At 36.5% G+C, this 25298-nt stretch overlaps 2 protein-coding genes across 3 annotated transcripts in view; both read right to left on the minus strand.

The window, feature by feature from the left end:
- LOC131526228 (F-actin-uncapping protein LRRC16A) overlaps nucleotides 1–4373 on the minus strand; it is a 31524-nt gene extending 27151 nt beyond the window's left edge. Inside the window, exons 1-2 of the mRNA XM_058754402.1 lie at nucleotides 4140–4373; nucleotides 2867–2964 (exon numbers count right to left, since the gene is read on the minus strand). Of these exons, the coding sequence (XP_058610385.1) occupies nucleotides 2867–2964; nucleotides 4140–4179 (138 nt within the window). The 5' untranslated portion in view covers nucleotides 4180–4373. The remainder of the gene's footprint in view (nucleotides 1–2866; nucleotides 2965–4139) is intronic.
- Nucleotides 4374–12158: 7785 nt separating this feature from the next.
- On the minus strand, nucleotides 12159–25097 carry lingo4a (leucine rich repeat and Ig domain containing 4a). 2 transcript variants are annotated; one of them, XM_058753243.1, is made up of 3 exons: nucleotides 24727–25097; nucleotides 17993–18067; nucleotides 12159–15867 (listed from the first exon to the last, which is right to left on the minus strand). In XM_058753243.1, exon 3 carries the CDS (start codon nucleotides 15853–15855, stop codon nucleotides 14038–14040), a length of 1818 nt encoding a protein of 605 aa, XP_058609226.1. In that variant the 5' UTR covers nucleotides 15856–15867; nucleotides 17993–18067; nucleotides 24727–25097; the 3' UTR covers nucleotides 12159–14037. The 2 variants fall into 2 exon arrangements, with proteins under 2 accessions (XP_058609226.1, XP_058609225.1); XM_058753242.1 differs by lacking the exon at nucleotides 24727–25097 and adding an exon at nucleotides 20672–20719.
- Nucleotides 25098–25298: the final 201 nt, after the last annotated feature.

The raw sequence follows: 25298 nt of genomic DNA on the forward strand, positions 1-25298 counted from the left end.
TCTGTAAACAGTTCAGACTGACTCAAGAGTTCAATAAAGATCATCATTTTGATGCAGATGTGACAGAATATGGTGATATTTGAGTGTTTAGTTGATTACTGTATTATTAGTCCATTCATGTTTACCAGCTCAACTCATTCAAAATCATGAAGCACTCGTGATATTTATATCAAACATTGTATATTTCTATATTAAATGTTATATTTAACATTTAAATAGCAGCTATAACTAACTAATTTAAAGTAAATATAACAATTTTTACAATGTATTCTGACACATTATGACGTCACTGTGAGCATAAACATAAATATTAGTGCTGTCAAACGATTAATCGCATCCAAAATAGGCCTAAAAGTTTTCATTTGCATAATATATGTGTCACGGGTCGTGTTTGTAGTAATCTCGCACGAAGACAGAGTAAACATAAGAGTTCTTTAATGAGGCTTCAACACATGTTGACCACACACAAAACATTAAACCGAGACAAAGAACATACAGAAACTGAAGGCTTATAAAAGACAGGGGAACCAAGGAGCAAACGAGATGATTAACTAAACACAGGTGATAAGAACGAACAATAATTAGACAATGAACTACTGAGAACAGGAACAGAACCAAATAAGGAAAAACAGGAACATACATGTGACAGTGTGTGTGCACTCTGTATATTTATTATGTATATATAAAGACACACACATACAGCATATATTTTGAAAATATTTACATGTATATATTTATATTCATATAAATTATATCATATATAAATATATTTAATATATAAAAGTAACATATTTTTCTTAAATATATACATGCATGTGTGTGTGTGTATTTATATATACATAATAAATATGCACAGAACACACACATATATAATATAAACAAAAACTTTTATTTTGGATGTGATTAATCGCGATAAAGCACTAATAAAAATACTGATTACTTATTAAACAATCATTTTGAAAATTAGTTTTTAGTTGCTTAATAATAATAATTATATTATTATTCTCTGTATTCTGCCTTTTGAACATTTATGCATGCTGTATTGTTATTGCACAGTACATAACAAAACAAATCAATAAAGCTAACCTTTAACCCTTTAACTGCCGCACCTATTTTTTATCTGTCACACAGACATGTGCACTATCCAAACGTACATTTTTATAATTCATGAATGAAAACATTTTGTAAGATGATTTTGATGTACCATTTCCATGGTAATGCAATGTCTGATTTTAAAATGGGTTTCACCGGATTGATAGTTTGATGCTTTCTAAATCGTGATCGGGAAAAAGGAAATGAAAAATAAAATTTGTGACAAAGGTCAGAACTCCTGTTATGATGTAGATTTTATTGAGGTGCACTCTTGTCATAAATTAATCTATAACTGCTCCTACATAATTTGTAACAAAAACAGTGGTAAAATATCTATTTTTGGAGTCTTAGACCTTTCCAAAGATATATAATTTGTCATGACTACATTAGGATTTATGTGTAATATAGTGAAGTAAACTTCGGCGTCCCACTGAGGGGAAAGGGTAACACACTCTCAGAAATAAAGGTACAAAAGCTGTCACTGGGGCGGTACCTTTTCAAAAGGTACACTTTTGTACCTATTAGGTTCAAATATGTACACTTTAAGTACTAATATATACCTTAAAGGTACCAAAATGGACCCTTTAGGTAAAAAAACATGTACCTTTTGAAAAGGCACCGCCCCAGTGACAGCTTTTGTACCTTTATTTCTGAGAGTGCAGGTTAAAAAGTAAAATATATTCACTGTTGTGCTGTCTTTAGCATTTTCAAAAACATGCAAATATGAATTAATGTTGTAATTATGTATTGCTGCACTCAGCAACAAAACCACACAGATTCTTTTTTGTTCCTGCTGAATATTAATTATAATTAGTGTAGAGTGGCTGTAATCAAGTAAAGCGGTCCATTTAGAGAATAATGAGCCGTCATGACTGAGAACAGCTTCTGAGCTCAAGATAAGACAAACATCATGACTACAGGCTGTGAGTTTCTTGCTAAATCCTGTGGAAGCTCCTGGAATGTGGTGTGTGTGTGTGTGTGTGTGTGTGTGTGTGTGTGTATTCATGCCTAGAGGAACAGAACTCTGTCATGTCAGGACAGGAAAATGAGGGTAAGTATAAATACCACAGCTGAACTTTATAATGAGGAACTTCTCAAACACTCCCTGTAACTCACTGTATAAAGAAAAAACCTCACAGCACAAACACGAGCCGCGGACACACACTCAAGCCTTCCTCAATCTGTCTGCCTGACACGCTAAAACATGACCAGCACACAAATATCACAAGAAACAAAAACAAAATGATGCTTTGCATGAAGTAAATAAAGTCTGTTTTTAAGATCATTAAAGGAATAGTTTGCCTAAAATTAGTTTGTTTCTTCATCAGATTTGCATAAATGTAGCATTGCATTGCACCTGATCAGCAATGGATGCTCTGCAGTGAATGGGTGCCGTCAGAATGAGAGTCTGATAAAAACATCACAATAATCCACAGCACTCATCAGTTAACATCTGGAGAAGACAAAAGCTGAGACACATCCAGCATTAAGACGTTTATAACTAAAATACCATAGAGTTCATGTTAACTGATGGACTGGAGTGCTGTGGATTATTGTGATGTTTTTAATCAGACTCTCATTCTGACGGCACCCATTCACTGCAGAGCATCCATTGCTGAGACACTGATGCAGAGACACATTTCTACAAACCTGATGAAGAAACAAACTCATCCATGACCTGAGGATGAACACATTTTCAGAAAATGTTCATTTTTGGCTCGACTATCCCTTCAATATTATATTCAGTGTTGTGATAGAAACACATTGTACTCACCAGGATTCTGTTCTCCAGTTTGTCACCTTTGACCTCCAGGTTCACTTTCTTAAGGACACACAGCTTCACCTGCTGCCCGACAGCATCCTGAACACTCTCTACACACACACACACACTTCTCAAAATCTTCTATTAATTAATATTCTCAGTATATTAATTTTATCCAACAGCTCACATGATGAATTCAGAAGTTCTGCATCTACACGATTCATTTCAAAAGGAGTCAAAACTGATCAAATCACATGAATCAGAAGAATCACACACTCAGCTGAATGAAGTGTTTCTCCTAAACAGCAAATGAGAGCAAATACAAACTTTTCTGTTTCTCCTGTGTCTCGTTTTTTTTCTCATTTAGTGATTCAGAAGAGATCTCTGCAGCCATACATTTTTATATATATATATACATATATAACACATATAATATTAAGACATTTTGTGTAGCATTTGGTTGATATAGACATTCACAGGCCCTTTGTTATTTGTTCTCCCTAATTTTCACTTCTTTTTTCACTTCTTTTTTTTAGTAACTGACATGTTTTTGTCACAGTCGTTTTATTGTTGTTGCTTTTAATTTATTCAATTATTGTTAGTATTAGTTGAAAACTGATGTAGAAACATTTTCTCTCGGAAATTGCTAGTAGATTTCACATGCAAAATAAATAAATAAAAATGGCAAGCAACACTCTGAATAAATCAGAAAAACTGAAATAATGTTTTCTTGTAAAATGTACAATTTTATTTACAACTTTGAAAAATATTAGTATTTTATATAGTTGCATTTTGAAATATATTTATAATTAGATAGCCTATTTAGCCTAAAATACATTTATTTTTTTATTAATTATTTTACCAAAATTCTACGTAATCTAGAGAGTGTGTAATTGTTTTATGTATGTCGATTTTAATATTGCATGTGTAACTTTGATATTTATTTGTATAGGCTACTCAATCCTGGCTGCCTATCTCGGACAGGACACTCCTGTAAAACAGATCTTAATCTCAGTGAATCTTTTTCTGGTTGAAAAAAAAAAAGTAATATATCTGTTTACTGTCGCGTCGCGTCGCGTCAGGTGAAGACGCGCTGTCCGGTGTGGGCGGAGTCTGAACTGGCCCCTCCCACAGCTAACATACATTAACACTAATAGCCTAATAAAGCGTCTCTTCACTGAAATCATTCAAGTTTTAAACATGAAAAGCGTCTCGTGAGGAATGAGCACAAACACGAGTTCTCACATGTGAGCGAGCTGAAGATGTGTGAGAGACTGTGTCTTACCCAGCAGATCCTGAGGAACGTCTGCGTCTTCTGCGCTCATCTTCGCTGCCGGACCTGATGGAGAACTCCAGAAGAATCCTCATGAGCTGCGCTTACACATTCAACTAGTCCCAGAAGCACACAACTAGTCCCAGAAGCACACAACTAGTCCCAGAAGCACGCAACTAGTCCCAGAGGCGTGAGTGAAAGCTGCAGCGCGAGCGGAACAGATCCCACCCTCACCTCACCTCATACCTGTCTGTCTGTCTGTCTGTCTGACTCTCTGTCTGTCTGTCTGCTTCACTGCAAACTACTTTACAACACTGACAAGATTACTGATATTAGCCTGCAGTATTCACATACCATATTGCCAAACCGTTTTACACAAAACTTGGTGAAAAAAGTTCAAGACAAACTTGATGTTGGCTTGAGAAGCCACACAGTTTGAAGTACATTTAATATGTTTAAGTCAGAAGGTAGTAGTTTTAAAGGATAGATAGATAGATATTTTGAAAGTTTTAAGTTTGAAATAGTTCTAAAAATGTGAAATTTGAAGCAGTTTTATATTTAACCCACAAGCATCTTTAGTATAGCAGCCCTTAATTGGTTCTTTGTGGACAAATTTGTGGATGAAGGTCTCAGGTGTGATCCTAATTTTTTTATTTATTTATTATTTTTTTTAAATAAATGTCATATCACTATCTTCTATAAAATAAAAACGATCAATTTATGTTTTGTTTTTTTTTTTTGTTTTTGTGTGTGTGTGTGTGTGTGTGATGATTTGGTGTGTTTTTTTATTTACCTCTAAAAGTACCACGTTTTTAATGTAAAACGTGCTTATTTTTATGTTTAATATTTCTTTTACTTCAGTAAAACAAAAACATTCCAGTAAGTTCAGACAGCCAACACCTAAAATTTTGGTGACTTTGGTGACATCTGGTGACATGTGATGGCATAAAAATATCAAAAATATAAATAGCCACTGGCTGTAGTACTCAATGGCTGCATATAGGCTGAAATCTATAAACCATTGTTGGAACGACCTTAACCTCTTAAGTTTTACATTTTATCACAAGAAACAAAAATAATAATATTTGTGTTCGGTGAGACTGTACAAAGATGCCAAAATATGCTTACAGACAAATCTGACCATGCTATACGGAAAAGACAAAGTAGGAGGCAGAGTAATCATTTATTTCTAACAAAAAACATCAAATTTCAAAAAAATAAAATGGTACTAAACAGGTTAGAATAAACAATAAACCTGACAAGTAGCATGTTCCAGATATTTTGGACGCATCAACAAATCTTGGCAAACTTACAGTCTTCCTCGATTGCTAAAACACTATAACCAGGCTTTTAAAGTAAAATTTCAAAACCATAATGCCTTTTTTTTTTTTAAACAAAGCCCAAATTCCCTTAATCATCATCACAATGAGAAAAACCAAAGAATATATTTCTGATGTGCAGCAAAAGATAATTGAGCTTCACAAATTAGTGAAGTGGCTTTAAGAAAAGAGCTAGAGCCGTGAAAATTCCCATTTCCACCATCAGGGCAATAATTAATAATTTCCAATCAACATAAAATGTTATGAAACTGCCTGGAAGAGGACATGTGTCTATATCGTCCTAATGCACGGTGAGAAGGAGAGTTTGAGCGGCTAAAGACTCTCCGAGGACCACAGCTGGAGAATTGCAGAAAATAGTTGAGTCTTGGGGTCAGAAAACCTTAAAAAATTGTCAAACAGCAGCTACATCAGCACATGTTGTTTGGGAGGGTTTCAAGAAATATTCTCCTCGCTCATCCAAAACAAACTCCAGCATATTCAGTTATCAGACACGACTGGAACTTCAAATGGGACTGGCTTCTATGGTCAGATGAAACTAAAACATGAGCTTTTTAGCAGCAAACACTCAAGATGGGTTTAAAAAGTACCCCATGTGTACAATGAAATATACTGCTGTATTTTTGATGTTGTGGCCTATATTTCTGCTGGAGGTCCTGGACATCTTGTTTAGACGCATGGCATCATGGATTCTATCAAATACCAACAGATTAAAAATCAATAAGTGACTGACTCTGTTAGAAATCTTATAATGAGCCATGTTTGGATCTTCAACCGTACAATAATCCAAACACAAACCTCAAAAACAACACAAAAATGGGTCACTGAGCACAAAACCAAGCTTCTGCTGGTCATTCCAGTCCTCTGACCTGAACCCTGTAGAACATGAGTGACCTGAAGAGAAGAAGCTGTGAATCTAAAGGGTCTGGAGTGATTCTGGATGAAGGAATGGTCTCTGATCTCTCGTCAGGTGTCTCTAACCTCATCAGGCATTATAGGAGAACATTTAGAGCTGTTAAACTGATGGAGGTTTCAAAAAGTATTGAATAAAAGGGTGCCGTTAATTGTGGCCAATGTGTATTAGAGAAAAACATTTATTTCATAATGATATTCCCCCCCCCCCCCCATTTTAAATTCTTATTATCCAATGAAAGGTTAGATTTTTGTGAATTTTTAAAATAAAATATCAAAAGGATTAACAATGCAGATTAATTTTCACAGCCTTCTTTGATCATATTTACCAAGGGTGCCAATATTTTTGGCCATGACTGTATAGACAGAGGACAACACAAGAGTTACAAATTCTGACAGTGGACTTTCTAATTTTTATTTTCGCCTTTGTGCTCATTTTTCTTTTTCTTCTTTTTTTATTTCACAATGACGTTGTAATGTTTTTTATTATTATTTATTTATTTATTTATTCTATTTTTTGTCAGACCACTAGTAAAAGTGTAACTGTGTATCCTACCCAGTTGTTTTCAATCAATATCCTACATACAGTAATGTGTACATTTGAAGAGGAAGAGGAAGAGGAGGGGAAGGAGGAGGAGGATGACGACAACATGGAAAAGAAAGAGGAAGAGGAGGGCAAGAAGACAAGCAGTCTCAGATATTTTAGTAGATGCGTGGCAGGGTTGGATCAGGCATGCGAGAGGATTTTGCCCCCGCTGTCTGGCCAGGGTCAGTATAGCTGTGATGTTGAAGAGGTTCTTTGGCCTGTTCCAGATCAAAGACGGGGCAAAATAATTATTTTTGTTGTTGTTTGCTGTATTGTATTCTACAGTGCATTAAATTAAGGAATAAAACACTTAAAAATGCATACATTTGTTGTGTTCATCATGTGAAAACTTTTTTTTTTTTTTTGGGCACAAGCAACACTTATTACCGGTTTTTGTAGTATTGTTCTGAATTGATCTCATCAGTGTGTAAGACTGTGTTGTGTGTGTGTGTGTGTGTGTGTTTTGAGTGGAGAGCTTCATTTTGACTTGAATATAGGAAGTTTGGGGAATTGAGTTAGAAGTTATGGATTTGTGTTTAGAGTTTTGCAAAAACGAGGCATAATTTCAAGAAATGTGTTTAAGCAATCGAGGAAAAACTATAAAACAGACAATGCTTCATACTACATCTACTGCTCGAATAAAATTGAAATTCTGGGGTTGTTTTTACTTCTGTTATCTTGTTTTATGAACCCTTGAACTTGGCCTGTTTATCAATTCACAGAGGCACGTATTGCACTATCTGCCCAGTTCACAGTGATTTGTCCCCTTTCAGGGTGCAATAATAAAGATATAACGTCTTCATACTAGGGCTATTGCTCTAATAAAATCCAAAAATTCAGGCAGGTTTTACTTTAAAAACCTTTTTTATGGACCCTTGAACTTGTAATATGACAACACAAAGATGCACTCATCGCACCATCAGCCCAATTTTCTGCAGCTTTTCTCCAGAAAAGCAGGCATAAGTGCTTCATACTAGAGCAACTGCTGTAATTAAATCCAAATTTTGGGCTGTTTTTACTTCATCACTATTTTTTAAGGACACTTAAACTTGGCACAATTGTCAATACTTAAGGGCATTTATCACACCATCAGCCCAAATCACTGCAATTTTTCTCTGCTACCTTTGAGTGTGCATTAAAGTGGATATTAGGACTTTGTAGTAGGTCAACTGCTCTAATGAAATTCCGATTTCAGGCTGTTTGTACTTTATCAGTCATGTTTTATAGCCCCTTGAACTTGACATATTTGACAATGCATAAAGAAGCTCATTTTGCTTGAATTTTCTCTATATTTGCTTTGAGTTTGAATGAAGTGAACATAAGATCTTCATACTAGAGCAATGGCTCTAATGAGATCCAAATTTTGGGCAGTTTTTAGTTCACCAGTCTTTTTTTATGGCTCCTTGACTTTTGAAAATAAACATGTGCTTATTGCACCATCAGCCCAATTTTCAGCAAACTTTCTCCAAGCCCTTTGAGGTTGGATTAAAATAGACAAAAGGGCTTCATACTAGGTCTACTGCTCTAATGATATCCCAATATTGGGCAATTTTTACTTTATCAGTCTTTATCTATGGGCCCTTGAACTTGGCTTATTTGAGAATGAACAGATGCACTTTCTCCACTCCGTTTGAGGGTGCATTAAAGCAGACACAAGTGCTTCATAATAAGGCAACTGCTCTAATAAAAATTTGGGGCAGTTTTTACATTACCAACCTTTTTTATGGACCCTTGAACTTGACATATTTGATAGTACACAGATTCTTGCAGCATTATCGGCTCATTTTGCTGTGACTTTTCTCTGCACCCTTTAAGGATGCATTAAGGAGGACATAAATTCTTCATACTAGGGCAACTGCTCTAACAAAATCCAAACTTTGAGCTATTTCTTTTCTGTACCATTCTTTTTTATGAACCCTTGAACTTGGCATATTTGACAATACACAAACACTTATTGCACCATCAGCCAAGTTTGCAGCAAATTTTCTCCAAACTTTTTAAATATGCAGTAAATAGTCCATAAGCACTTCATACTAGGACAACTGCTCTAACAAATTCCACATTTTGGGCTGATTTCACTTTACCATTCTTTTTCTATGAACCATTGAACTTGGTATATTTGACACTGCAGATGCTTATTGTGCCATCAGCCCAATCTGTGGCTATTTTTCTCTGATCTCTTTGATGGTGCATTACAATGGATATAAGGGCTTCATACTAGAGTAACTGCTCTAATGTAATCCAAATAATGGGCAGTTTTTTCTTTTGTCAGTATTTTTTTATGGACCCTTGAACTTGGCATAATTGAGGATATACAGAGGGGCAGCAACTCGACAGAAAAGTTCTTCAAATATGCTAAGTTCAAGGAACCATTAGAAAAAGATGGTTACCATAAAAGCTGGCACAATTTGAATGGTTTTGAGAACAATGGCACTAGAACAAAGTTCTTATGTTTGTTTTAACACACCCTCAAAGGGTTTTGAGAAATCTCGCCTTGAAATGAGCTGAAGGCACAATAGCAGTGTGCATATTTCTGTGGAACTTCAGAAGTCATTTTAAAAAATGGTCCAGTAAAAAATGCTAAAAAATTTGAATTTCACAACATAAGGACCTTTCTTAAACCACATAAATATGGTTAAAACTGATTGGTAAATATCCAAATACTGACCAGTAATAATAATGTGATTGGACTGTAATGTGATGATATGAGCAGCCGGAGGCGCCAGTGTTACTGAACAGATCAGCAAAGCTTCAGGATCATGAATCATGGGACAGACGACAGACGGACGTTTGACTGGAAACTTCTAATCTGGGGTCTGATCTGTCAGACAAACATAAAACCCAAACGAGTTTAATCTCAAAAGACAGAGATCTGAACATGAATGTGAAGATGAGCGGGGATTTTATGAATTATGTGCAAGTACTTTCCATAAATATGATAGAAAACATCTTTTTTTTTTTGTTCAAAAATGAATAAATAATTGTTAAAAAATTAGGCACACATTAATCAGGTGTTTTAACTTGGCATGCCAAACCACAAACCTTAAAAATTCACATTCACTTATTTTTTCAATGTTGTATGCCTATTTTTACATATATTGAAGCTGGTCATGACCTCTGAGGACCATTTTAAAGGGACAGACAGTTGATGTTTGTATTTTACATGCTCTTTAGTTCACTGTTTATTGAACACATCTGATGCTTGAGCTCACACTGTGTGTGTGTGTGTGTGTGTGTGTGTGTGTGTGTGTGTGTGCGTGTGTGTGTGTGTGTGTGTGTGTGGGTTGTATGAGTGAATTGTGTTCATTCAGCCTGTTGTTTTTCTGCTCTAAGCTGATTTACTGGACGTGATCGAGAGCGAGTTTATATACTGTAGATTAAAACATGAGCGAATCACAACACCAGAATATAAAAGAATTGATGGAGTTTGATGTGTCTTTCATTAATATTGCCATCTTTGGGAAATATGAGAAGAAAAAAAATGTCTTTGCTGTTTATCCTCTTACTTGAAATACTCACAAAAATACAAAGTGAAATTAGAGGCAAAAACAAATGTGAAATGATTTTCACATTCCCCGTATTCTGACATATTTGAGGAAAAATAGTAAAACTAAAATAAAAAAATGACTAATTTGATATTTGAAAGCATTGAATCAAACAAATCATTTCAAGATGACTTTAATGCTTTTGGCAGCCATTTCTTACAGAAATTGCAAAACTGATTCATTTTAAAAAGACAGACATTAAGATGACTTCCCATGAAAAAAAAATCTAAAGTAAATGGATCATTTAAAAGTGAAAAAAGAAACTAAAAATAGTAAACAGAAGTGTTTAAACAAACGAATGCAGTCGTTCTTAAACTAGTACATTTTAAACTGTCTTTAGAATAAAAAATAAATTAATTAATATTTGCAAAAAAACAAAACAAATGACAGACATGAGATGCTTCAAACTCTGAAACACTAAAATGAGATTCATAAGAGTCGGATAGAAAAACAGTTGAACTGACAGAATCTTAAACGAACAAACAAACCACTTTTATCAAACAATCATTTATGCTAATAAAACAGCAGTGCATGATGGGACGTTATTGCTTTGAGTTGGATTGCATAAAGCCGTTATTAAAGCCATGTATTCATAAACACATAAATGCATAAATAGTGATTTTCCACAGCAAACACACAGTTTGCATCAGCTTCGGCTGATGTTGCATCTAAAAGCGTCATCAGCAAAATATAATAACATACAAAAACACATGCAACCATTGCAGACATTCACACAATCCTGAGATGCAGCGCATTCAATATTTCTGTCATTTAATACACTGAATAAATTATATCATTACGCCAGGATTTATTGAAACTTCTCAATCCGATCTTAATTAACCTGAGATCTTTTCTCCTGTTTTTTTCTGTCCAATTAAAGCTTCATTATTGCTCACTTTCTCTGGTTTATAGATGCTAATAATGGGATCAGAGCGTCTCACACATGCATTCATGCAGCTCATGCTAAAACTATCTGATGATATAAAGCCTCAAAACTTTTTTTTAAATCTCATTTAAAGCTCATCTCACAAACCTGAATTAGTGCAAACTTGATCATCAGGAAACTAATTTAAGTAAATCACAGTGGCATCCAACTGACAATTAAAGTCAACCCAAACTCAAAAATGCAGAAATAAACACCTTAAATAACTGAAGCGAGTTCTACAGATGTGAAAAACAGGAAAATTATCATGAACCATCAGTAAACGTCATGCAATAAGATCTAGAGAATCACTGTGCAAAGTCATGGTCCTTGTTTGTTTTGTTTTGTTTTCCAGTACAAATATCCAAATCTAAAAATTAGGATTTTACATTTACTGGAGCTACAAAGTGACAGAAGAAGCCTTCATTTCTGAGAAACTGAACACAATGAAGTGAGTTTGTGACTGTGTTTGTGGTCGAATTGACCGCATGGTTTCCATGCAATTCACAAAAAAAAAAAAAAAAAATCAACTCTATGAAAAACACTAAAGATTAATGTAAGCACTGAAAACCTCTATTGTAAAAAAAATATTTATGTATATATGTTTATGAGAAATTATGAACTCATTGTGTTTTTAAAAAATCCTCTATTTATTATGGGTCACTTTGACCCAAATATTTTATATATTTTTCTTTTTTCTTCTTTTTTTCTTCTTCTCATGACTACTTGTAACTACTGCAAATGTGTAAAAAAAAAAAAATTATTTGTACTTAGGCTATGAACAGAAACACTATTTACAGTCTTTTCTTTTTGTTTTGTCTGCTTGCGAGGGTAAAATGTGTTTCTCACACTTATTTTCAGTTCTGCAACAGAACAAAAACATCCTCTGACAGATTCACAGACTGTGAAACTAAAATGGATGAAGAAACCGCAAATTCTCCCTGCGATTCAGAAGATGATTTCTACTGAACTTTGAGTGTTAGATTTCATAAGTACTCATGTACTGCATTTCATAGTTTAATCTTTGACAAGCTACACAAAAGGTTTCTGTTGTTGGTGTTTTTTTTCTGTTTTTGTTTTTTTTTCCTCAGACTTTGCAAAGTGTTGATTTTTGGTAAATTGCATGGAAACCAATGGAAACACCAAACCCCCTCAGAGTCACCGAAATTTATACAGCCTTTCCAAAATACATCAGAATGTCGAAATGTTGCGTGCACATTCATGGCCCTAAATGAGAAAAACTCACAAAATTTCAAATTTCTAAAATTTTTAAATCAAACATGGGTCAAAATGACCCGTGAAATAATCAGAGAGTTAAAAGTGCTGCATGTAGTTTTTTAACTTTACTAAAGCATAAAAATACCATATTTGCAGATATTTAGAGACATGCTAAGTTCACATACTTGTGTCTCTGAAAAACAACGCTACAGCTGTTTTGGTCTGTGTGACTCCGCCCATTGCCAGTTCACCCAATAGGATTTCGACCCTCCAGGTTGCCAGATGGCAGAAAACACAACGTATTTGAGCCATGGAAGCCAGCAAAGGAACTGGGTCAGAGATCAGAGATTCTACCAGATCTAAAGAGCCTCGGCATCCATCTAAAAAGCTCTGTGACCAGAGGCATATTAAAACACTGATAAAACAACTCAACTTACAGTCTAAGGCTCGTCACCTTCCATTCAAGTCTTGCTTCTGTTTCGTATCCTCAATCTGGCAACCCGTGTGAGCATTGAGTCTCAGAAAAAGGGTGTGGAGAAACAACTCTCTCCAATATTATGAATTTGGACTGCAATACCCATTTCAACCACTAGCTGTCAATATTTCATACTGCACCTTTAAAATGAGGAACAAATATCAGTCAACGAAATCTGAAGTTTTCCCTTTGAAATAGTCAATGCTTAATGACCCAAAGGCAGATATTTGCTCTTGTTTTAAGCATAAACATACTTCATTTCTCCAGAAAACAAGATGACTTTTGTCATTATGCATCTCCACTAAATGCATCTTAAAGGGTTAGTTCACCCAAAAATTTACTCACCCTCAAGGCATCTTAGGTGTATATGACTTTCTTCTTTCAGACGAATTCAATCGGAGTTATATTAAAAATTGTCCTGGATCTTCCAAGCTTTATAATGGCAGTGAATGGCTGTTATTTTTCAATGGTCCAAAAGAAGTCCAATAAAGTGCATCCATCCGTAATAAAACGTGCCTCACGCGGCTCCAGGGGGAGAAGCGTTAGTTCCAGCGAGAACATCCAAACAGTTTATAAAACTTTAAATATGGATATTTTTCTAACAAAAATGCTTTGATTCGCTACAGGAGGCCTTTATTCACCCCCCGGAGCCATGTGAGGCATGTTTTATTACGGACGTTTATACACCTAGGATACCTTGAGGGTGAGTAAAGCATGGACTAATTTTCATTTTGGGTGAACTATCCCTTTAATTTAAAAATATTTGTACAGGTAAACAAGACAAAAATACTGATGAAAAACAATTTTGTGCAGTGAACGACATTCAGGAGCGTCATGCATCTTATCCTTATGTTTAAGCTTATGGGAAACTCTGGATATCTAGTAGCACCTCAAACATCTCATGTTCTCAAGTTTTCAGATTAGCTTCATTGTGAACCTGCCCGTCTCCATCGTTGTCCGTCCGCCTCCGGACGCCGTCGCCGCGCTGCGCGGCACGAAGTCGATAGTCGCCGTGTGCTTGATCTGCCCTTTGCTCTGACTCCAGAAAAACATGAAGACGAAGCAGACGGCCACCGAGCTCAGGAACGACAGGAACCCCATGGTAACTGCGATCACAAGCGTCTTCACGTCGAACGGAAACGGCTGCGATCCGTTGACCGCCGCTTGCCCGGACGTGAAGCTCCATCCTTCCAGAAAGTACGAGCCGGAGCGGTTGCGAGCGGACGCCGGAAACCCTCGCACACGCAGGCTCACCGAGACGCTGTCGTTCCCGGCTGCGTTCGAAGCGATGCACAGGTAATACCCGCTATCCTGTACTTGTGCGTAGCGCACTTCCAGGGTCCCGTTAGCGAGCGTGCGAATCCGGCCCAAGCTGGTCAGAACAGAGCGTTTGGGATTCAGCCAAATAATCGACGGCGCCGGATCTCCGTCAGCTGCGCAGAAGAACAAAACCGTATGTCCTTCGTCCGTCCGAACATCCTGCGGCTTCCGAGTCAGAATGCGAGCTTGCCTGCACGTAAACAACCTAGGAATCTCAGCCTCCGTAAAGTCAGCAAACGACCGGCCTTGCACCTGTACAGGTGTTGCGCAAGTCGGCGAACGTCCTTCGAAGCTCAGCCACGGGCGTCTGCGCATCGCCCAAAGAAGCCGGCAATCGCACGCCAACGGGTTCCCGTCCAGTCCAAGCACCTCTAAAGCAGCGGCCGAATGAAACACAGACTCCTCCAGCGTCACCAGACGGTTCTCCGACACGTCGACGAACCGGAAAAACGCAAGGTTGCGAAAAGCACCAGGCTCTATTCGTATGAGCCCTGTACCGACTAGATGCAGCTCTTGGAGTCGTAGCAAATCCCCAAGAAGGTTGGAAAGGATAATAGTGATTGGGTTGTACGATAAATTCAAGTATCGCAAGTAGACGAGGTGATGCAGTGGGGAATACGGTACGGCGCTCAGATTGCAGTGGCTGAGCGTTAGCGACGTGAGATTGAGTCCAAACAGGCTGTTAGCGGCTAACGAGTCCAACCAAGGACAATGGGAAACTTCAAGATCGCGCAAACGTCCCAGCTGGCGGAAGGAGTTGTTGGGAAGCGTCGTGAGTCCAAGTCGGCACAGACGCAGCCGGACGATTCCGGAGAGCCGTGAAAGTGCTTCGATCGGCACAGACGTCAGGTTGCATCGGTCAAGGTTTAGCTCCTGCAGATCGGAAAGACCGTCGAAAGCGCGATTTGAGATAAACACCAGATCGTTCTCGCTGGCTTCCAGCTTCTGGAGAGACAGCATCTCGCTGAACATATCGTCCAGGAGCACCAAGATCTCGTTCCAGCTGACGTCCAGGAGCTGAACGCCGTGGAGGCCAGAGAAGGCTCCGACCGGGATGATCTTTAGATGGTTGCGGGATAAATTCAGCACGACGAGATTCCGCAAACCGGCGAAGGCTTCGACTTCGATCGCTGTTAGTGCGTTATCGCTGAGGTCCAGCTCACGTAACTGAGTCAGGCCGGGGAACTGTCGCCTTGATAGAGTCTTTAAGAGGTTGTTGGTTAAGTTAAGCGACAGGGTGTTGTCAGGAACGCCTGCGGGGACGGAAGACAGTCTTCTTGATGAACAGTTCGCTATCAAGAGCTTTGGCAAACAGTCGCAGCGCTGAGCGCAGGGCGCTGATAAAGCCACGCCCACTACCCACTGGAGGACCACCCACCAGTACAGCCTCCTCCAATCAGCAGCCACACACATCTGGAGACCCGCCTACAGGGGAAAGATCATAGATTCAACTTTCTGTTGCATAAATTTGGTAAACTGTGTATGCTAATAGAAAATCTCAACATCGCAGATGATGGAGCTTCAGGATCTGTAGTGTTACAGAAATATAGACAGTACTATAATTTAACTTTTTTTTTTTTTTTGATGTTCTGAATAATTTTGCTTGTGAGGTTTTGCACTACTCTACAAATGAATGCATGGCCAGAATCCGTGGCTGAAGAATATACCAGGGTTATTATAGTCAACCAAAATTAAAACCATAAAAATAATTTGGTAACACTTTTTTTTAAGCTGTCCTTGTTACATACAGTGCTGCTTGAAAATTTGTGAACCCCTTGCAGATTCTGTGAAAATGTGAGTAATTTTAACAAAATAAGAGAGATCATACAAAATGCATGTTAATTTTTTATTTAGTACTCTCCTGAGTAAGATATTTGACATAAAAGTTGTTTACATTTAGTCCACAAGACAAAAAAACAGCTGAAATTATTAAAATAACACCCTTCCAAAGGTTTGTGAACCCTTGGTTCTTAATACTGTGTGGTTACCTGGATGATCCACGACTGTTTTTTTGTTTTGTGATGGTTGTTCATGAGTCCCTTGTTTGTTCTGAACAGTTAAACTGAGCACTATCCTCCATGGCATGCAGATTCTTCAGTTTTCCAGCATCTTTTGGATATTTGAGACAAATTAAGTACAGCACTTTTGAATTTGAGATCAAGGTAAACTGTACTTAATTTGTCTTCCGGAAACATGCAAGTATCTTCTGTTGCTTCCGAAGAGCAGTACTAAATGGAAGAAAATTATATTTCTACAAAATGAGAAAAATTTGGACATCTTCATTCTGTTCAAAAGTTTTCACCCCCCGGCTCTTAATGCATCGTGTTTCCTTCAGAAGCATCAGGGAATGTTTGAACCTTTTTTAATAGTTGTGTTTGAGTCCCTCAGTTGTTCTCAGTGTGAAAAGATGGATCTCAAAATCATACAGTCGCTGCTGGAAAGGGTTCAAATATGCAAAAGATGCAGGAAAACTGAAGAATCTGCAGGACATGGAGGATAGTGCTCAGTTTAACTGTTCAGAACAAACAAGGGACTCATGAACAACCATCACAAAACAAAAAAACAGTCGTGGATCATCTAGGTAACCACACCGTATTAAGAACCAAGGGTTCACAAACTTTTGAATGGGGTTATTTTAATAATATCAGCTATTTTTTCTTTTTGTCTTGTGGACTAAATGTAAACATCTTTTATGTAAAATATCTTACTCAGGACAGTACTAAATAAAAAATAACATGCATTTTGTATGATCTCTCTTATTTTGTTAAAATTACTCACATTTTCACAGAATCTGCAAGGGGTTCACAAACTTTCAAGCAGCACTGTATGTAACAAGGACAGCTTAAAAAAAAGTGTTACCAAATGATTTTTATGGTTTTAATTTTGGTTATGTACTTACTATTATAATATAATACATAATACAATATATTACAATTAAAACAAAAATACGAAAATATTAATATACTAAAATAACACGTTTGAAAGAATAGTGCAAAAAAAAAAAAAAAAAGCAAAGCTGTTTTCTTATGAAACCCACTATTGAATACAGCAGGAGAAAGCATTAAAATGTTTTTAGGCCTGTCAACATATTTAGTGTGATTTAAAAAAAAAAAAAAACTAAATCCTAAAAAAATCTTAATAAAGTGGTGCAGGAGACACTGAAAACAGCAAGACGTGACACAACCACCATATATGCTATATATTATTTTTAATAAAACCATATAATTTACATTTTACATATTTTACAACGATTTAATTTACATAATATTTTATAATATTACAATATCATTTTTAAATATTATAAAACTATATAGTTTTTAGTATTCATATTTTAATATTAATATCTTGAATATATATATATATATATATATATATATATATACACACCCATTAAAAATGTTGTAAAAATATTATTATAGTATTGCAACAAACATTTCTACAAACACACATACATATATATTATAATTATAATTACATTCATTTTTACTTGTCTATAGCCTTAAAAAAAAATCATGTATGTCACAAATCACAAATCTTTGCAAACACTCACCAGCTGGCAGAGGGGCTGCTCCTTCTCATTACCAACAATTACTAAAGAAAGTCTCGCTGATCGCCCGCTCACAGCCTAGAGAGAGAGAGAGAGAGAGAGAGAGAGTGTATTAACATGTCTGTGATGTTCAGCCAATAAACGCGTCATGAGTTTGAGATCGTGATGTGAGGAGTGTCGCAGTGACGCTCCTCAGATTCAGAGGTCAGAGGTCAGAATCAGAGTTGTTCTTGCTGTTGGGATCTATTCATCGTTTGTGTGTGTAGGAGGAACAGATGTGTCTCTGCGGGATCGTCCGGGACTCCAAGCGGCATGTTTGCATAACCAAATGTTGGCAGCGTTCAACGCATCAAAGCCACAACAAAACACAGAACACTGCCAGACACACAGCACGCGGCCGTCAGTGTGTGTGTGTGTGTGTGTGTGTGTGTTAGATCAGGACTGGTTTTACCGCAAGATCCAGATTTTACATTTGATTGGTGGCTCAAACACAGTATAAACATTTTATCATTCAAAAGTAAACAAAAAGCTCCTTAAAATCATTCACTGAAATGCATTAATATTTATTATGCAAGTGATAAGCAGAATGATGAATGATCTGCCAGTTATCGTCTCTTGGGTTTGATGGTTTGTTGCTCTCAGCCGTCAATAATACAGCATTTTATATAAACAATATCAAACCATTTTTCTTCACTGCATTGAACCATGTAATCAATCAAACTTTAATTAAAGCACCTTTCAAACAAATCTAATGTCATTCAAAGTGCTTTACAAACGATTGACAAAAAATGCAATATGAGAAAAATAACACAAATTGATTTTAGTAAAACATTAAGTTGTTAATGAAATAAAATATAAATAAAAAATCAGTATGTTACAATAAAATTATGATCAACAGTAAGATGCTGATTATGCAAAATACTAATCATGAAATTTTAATTAAAGTACTTTTCAAGCAAATCGAATGCAATTCAAAGTGACTGACAAAAAATGAACACAAAAATTAACTGTAAAAATTGTTACTGCAATTAATAACAACTTAAAACTTACACTTTTTTTGATAACTTGTACATCTAAGTTATCTAAACTTTTAATTTTAAATCAAGCATGAACACTGACAAAACATTATTACTTTTTCTAATGTTGTGTAAAGTTGTGATAACTAAATCGCAGTAATAAAATTTTACAGCAACAATTTTTAAATATTGATTAACATAAAACAGTAAAATGTTTCAGTAAAATTAAAGAAAATAAAAAAAGATGGTGTTCATTCAAAATAGAATGATGAAACTTTAAACAATCTTTCAAGCAATTCAAAGTGATTTACAAATTAATACAATAAAAATAAAATAAAACGGTAAAATGTTACTGAATTAAAATAATACAATAAAAAAATAATGATCAACAGTGAGATGTTGATAATGCAAAATAGAACAGAAATAATTAATAATAATAAGGAAACTTTAATTAAAGCATATTTCAAGCAAATCTAATGCAATTAAAAGTTTTACAAGCGATTCGAGCGAATGACAAAAAATACAATAAAAAAAATAAAAATACTGAAGTGTCGTATAGTATTGTCATATATTATTGATGCATAGTAAAACATTAAACTGTTAGTGAAATGAAATAATAATGAACAGTAAGATATAATGCAAATAAAACAGAAATAAATTATAACTAATAAATAATAATAATAATAACATTTAATTAAAATATAATAATTACTATAAATAAATATGTGTAAGTAAGTGATTGAAAAAATGCAATATAAAAAGTAACACAAATTGATTGATTTAAATATATATATATATATAAAATTAGATGTTGATCATGCTAAATAGAATAGAAATAGAATGTAATGATGATAATCAACAAAGAATTGTGTGGTTTTGGATGTACAGATGAATGGCTCCTGACGACTGTGATCGTGTGTGTGTGTGTGTGTGTGTGTGAGTGAGTGTGTGTGTGTGTGTGTGTGTAAGTGAGTGAGTGTGTGTGTGTGTGTGTGTGTGTGGCGTTTTTGTGAAAAGTCAGGACATAGATGTGTATAATGACGAGGGTATGGCAGGTATTACAAGGAGAAGGTGACATCTCAGGACATTGACCCATGACCCCACTTTTCAAAACGCTTATAAATCACTCAGAATGAGGTTTTTTGGGGAAAGTTGAAATGCACCGCCTCCTGTAAGGGGTAGGTTTAGGTGTAGGGTTGGTGTAGGACAATAACACATACAGTAAGTACAGTATAAAAACCATTACGCTTATGGAATGTCCCCATTTAGAAAGCTAAGTAAATGTATGTATGTATGTATGTGTGTGTGTGTGTGTGTGTGTGTGTGTGTGTGTGTGTGTGTGTGAACGAGCTGAGATCAGAGCGCAGGATTTGTGCGGTGTGCTGAAAGCATATGTCGTTTGAGCGTGTTTAATGCACAAGTCAAGTCTAATCTGCTCTGCAAATGGCCGTAATGGAGGCTGTAATGTTCATCTGTCTGTTTGTTTACTCCAGCATGTTTTGTTTCAGTCCGTTAAGCATCTTTAAAAGTGCTCAAGAGGCTTTAAACTCCATGCCCTTAAAAGACCATCAACAAACCCGCTGGACACACAGAACTCACTCAGAATAAGATTTACTCATTAACACTCGTTTGTTATTATGACACATGTTAAATTTTCCCAACGTACGTGTATTTCTGACCCCCAACGATCATTCATATTCATGCATCTGCTAGATGTTTTTATCCAAGGAAGCTTGCATTGCATTGGATGCACAATTTTTCATGCAAAGTTCATGCAGTCCATGGGAATCAAACCCATGACATTGGCATCGCTAGCATGATCTACTGTTTGAGCATTAGTAATACGAGTACTAAATGTGATATAATAAGCATATTAAAACTAAATACTATTAAACTAAATCTATATTAAAAAAACGCCCCAGGTTATGCATGTAACCATGGTTCCCCGAGGGAACTCGAGCTGCGCTGACAACGCTATGGGAACGCCTTCAGCGTGACCACGCTCTGAACCACGCGTGTAATCAGTCCAATGGATAGACGAGACGTCACGGGCAGGTGACGTAGCAACCAGGAAGCTTAAAAGCACGTGCGGTGAAACTGGCGTCAGCTTCTAGGAATGAAGCAAGCGTTCGCAGGGATGCCGGAAGTATGGCCCTGAGACGCAGCGTTGAGCTCGAGCTGCGTTGAAAACGCTATGGGAACGAGATGCCCACGCCACCAGACTAGCAAATCCCTGCCTAGTGTGGAAGAGCACAGCTATGGCAAGAGAACAGAAGAACCTGGAGTGGCTCGCAAATCTAGGTCATAGAACCTGACGAACGTGAGGGGCGTGGACCATCCCACAGCGTTGCAGATGACCTGCGTGGGTCAACCCTGCGGAGAATTGGGCCTGCAGGAACTCCAGCACTGTACCAACCGGACAGTTAACCGGGTCGAGCTGGCGGTCTCCGCACCATGAAGCACCACTTCAGGGCGTACAGGTTCCTCGTAGAGGGAGCTCTGGACTGGAGGATGGTCTCAACAGCCTCGGCTGAGAAACCAGAAGCTATGAGCTGTGCTCCTTCAGAGGCCACACCCACAGCTTCCACAACTCCGGGCGGGGGTGAAGGATCATACCCCAGAACAGGGCTACTAGCAGCAAACGGACCCCGTCCCGGCGCACTCTCTGCAGAACTCCCGGGAGCGGAGCGATCGTGGGGAAGGCGTACAGACTAAGCCTCGGCCAAGTCTTGCTGAATGACAGAAAGCTGACGCCGGTTTCTCCGCTCGTGCTTTTAAGCTTCCTGGTCGCTACGTCACCCGCCCGTGACGTCTCGCCCATCCATTGGGCCATTCAGAGCGTGGTCACGCTGAAGACGTTCCCATAGCGTTTTCGACGCAGCTCGAGCTCCTGAAGGGGAACATTTTTGTTACTTTAAGTTAAATAAATGCTAACTTAAATAATATAAAATAAAATAAAATATTTTTTAAAAAAAGTATTTATTTTTGCCAAGGCACCATTTTTCGTTTTCATTTATTTTAACCTGACGTACAAAAATAACTAATACTTAAACTGGAATAAAAACAAAAAGACTATACAGACATATTTAAATCATATAAAAAATTAAATATTAATATAAATAATACAATATTAACATGAATATAAAATTATTAAAAATATTGACAAAAACTCAACAAAATTACTAAAATAAAAAAGACAGAAAATATAAAATACAGTAACAAATAAACTATAAACAATGTTTATTTAACAGTCTGTTGCAATACAGAATTTCCAGTGAATGCATGAACTGATTATATATAAACTTTGAATGCACTTTAAATTGAGTTTGGATAAAAGCATCTGCCAAGTGCATGAATGTAAATGGGTTTAATATTCTTTTTTTATTAATTTTTTTTTTTTTTAGATATTACCTCTATGTATTGGTATTGTTATACCAACAGATTTAATAAAATGTCATTTTCTTAAGAGAAATCTCAAACATGAACTGTAATGTTATATTATAGCTGTATAGTCTACATATTTTATTGCTCAAAAACCTAATAAAGTATTTATTTTAATCATTTAATAAAATAATAATTTAATATTTTTGAGCTCTGCATTTATTACAGTCAGTGTTATTTTATTATCATTGATACACTATTCTAGTTTTTATTAATTTTTAAATTAGTTTTTATTTTTAATATTTTCCATTTTCATTTTAATTTGACATGCTTTAATTTGGTGAATTTAATTTGTTGTGTTTTGTTAATTTTATTTATTTATTTATTTTTTTTCTTAAGTTTTAGTTATAACTTAAACTATAATAACCCTGATTACAGGTTCTGCGAAGGACACAGTGGTGACGGCTCCTGATTTTCTTGTCGCTATTTCTAAAGCAGCTCTCTTCTGGTTCTGCTTTGACTCTCTTACACCTTCCCAGATTTTGTGGAAAGGAATCGGATCCGTCTGAGAGTCTGGTTACAGCCAGAAGTCACTCAATCCTCGAGCTCTGGATGTGTTTCTCACACTCACATTAACAAACCACAGCATCAGATGATCAGTCACTCAGCTCAGGTGAAAAAAACAAACAAAAACTTCCATAATATACTGAAAGAGCTCTATTTTCGTGCACTAATTTTGTACTTAATATACTAAAAATTATATATACCATGAAATATACCTCTTAAGATAAACTTGTGTAGTGTAGGCTACTCAACTGAGCTATTTTGGGACACCATGAATATGAACTAAAATGCACTTTTAACATACTATCTCTGTATTTACGAAATTTATTTAGTCACCGCTTGTAGTACGCTTGAGTGTACTAGTGTGAGAGTGATAGTTCAAGTGGTAGCTAAATATATTTTTTAAATACAAAGATAGTATGTTAAAAGTGCATTTTAGTTCATATTCACGGTGTCCCAAAATAGCACAGTTGAGTACACTTTGATGATCTTAAGTTTATCTTATCTTTATATTTTTAGTATATTAAGTACAAAAATTAGTGTGCAAAAATAGGGCACTTTCAGTATATTATGGAAGTGTACATTTTTTTTTTTCCCTGGGAGTCTTCATCGAGCTCAAACCAGCAGCGATTCTGAGCCTTAACCACAACACACACACACACACACACACACACACACACACACACACACACACACACGTGACCCTGCAGCAAAAAGCAGTCATAAGCAGCACAGCTATATTTGTAGCAATAGTCAACAATACATTGTATGGCTCAAAATTATCCATTTTTCTTTTATGCCAAAAATCATTAGGATATTAAGTAAAGATCATGTTCCATGAAGATATTTTGTAAATTTCTTACCGTAAATATATCAAAACTTCATTTTTGATTAGTAATATGCATTGCTAAGAACTTCATTTGAACAACTTTAAACGTGATTTTCTCAATATTTAGATTTTTTTTTGCACCCTCAGATTCCAGATTTTCAAATAGTTGTATCTCAGCCAAATATTGTCCGATCCTAAGAAACCATACATCAATTTAAAAACAATTGACCCTTATGACTGGTTTTGTGCTCCAGGGTCACACATTTTTACATAAACACTTTAAGTGCACTATTTACATACATTAAAAACTGAAATAAAAGTACCTTTATGCACTCATATAGTGCAAGCAAACATTGCGCGTGCGTGTGTGTGTTTGTGTGTGTACGCGTGTGTGTGTGTGTGTGTGTGTGTGTGTGTGTGCGCGCGCGTGTGTGTGTGTGCATAAAGAAAACGAAGCCTCTTTTTGGGGGATATTTTTCATTGTGAGATTATTTTCGGGATTTACAACCTGATTTTCTCATCACAGTAATTAATAAAAATCTCTCTCAATCTGTCTGGAGACTATTTAGATACAGAAAATTAAACTCTGTATAACAAACACCATCATAATGTACATTCAAAACTGTACTTCACATAGGCTACCCATCCAATTTTTTAATAATGAATTAAATTATTAAATTATTTTCATAACACACCAATAACTTTTAATCCACCAATAACAGTCCAACATCAACATTTAGTGCATCGTTCATTGCTTCATTTACATTAGAGCAAAATTTTGAGGTAAATGTGCTCATTTATCATTAATATCACAATGCAATAAGCATTTAATGTCAAATAGCCTATTGTTGCTAAAAACAAGCTTTTTTACTCAGCCCATGTGTTGTGTGTGTAATGTTGTGTTTGTATATGATGTTGATGTTTGTGTATGTAATGATCATCCTCACCTGCTGCCAGGCTCCACAGGTGCGTCCACCGGAGACTCCATCAGACCCGAGAACACTTCAAAGTGCAGAGAATCGCTGGAAATACCCGCGTTCATGTGCGCGCCGCTCATCAGCATCGGCTGCGGGGTCACGGGCGCCGCGGGGGCGCGCGGCAGGATTTATTCACGCGAACACGGACGCGGACGCGAGCCAAGACCGCGCATTACTTCAGCCGCGGAGGAAGATGATGCACAAATCTGCGGATTTAACGCTGCATTAATAAATAAATAAACAGATAAACACACAGAAATAAATAAATGAGATGATGGAGAAATTGAGGTCTCGTGCCCGCGCGCGGCGCCTGGAGTTTCCCTGAAGAAAGCAGTGTCATCAACAGAAGCAAGATATTCATTACAGTTACAGTAAAACACGAGTACAGAGAGTTTATCGGGTTATAAGAGCGAGAGAGAGAGAGAGAGAGAGAGTGTGTGTGTGTGTGTGTGAAGATTAGAGGGTTTACCGACTCTGTTGATGTTTAAAGATCTTTATATAATGAAAGAACAAAACACAGACAGCATCTTCAGATGAGACTC

Source organism: Onychostoma macrolepis, chromosome 19, assembly GCF_012432095.1.
Source record: "Onychostoma macrolepis isolate SWU-2019 chromosome 19, ASM1243209v1, whole genome shotgun sequence".
Taxonomy (NCBI): Eukaryota; Metazoa; Chordata; class Actinopteri; order Cypriniformes; family Cyprinidae; genus Onychostoma; species Onychostoma macrolepis.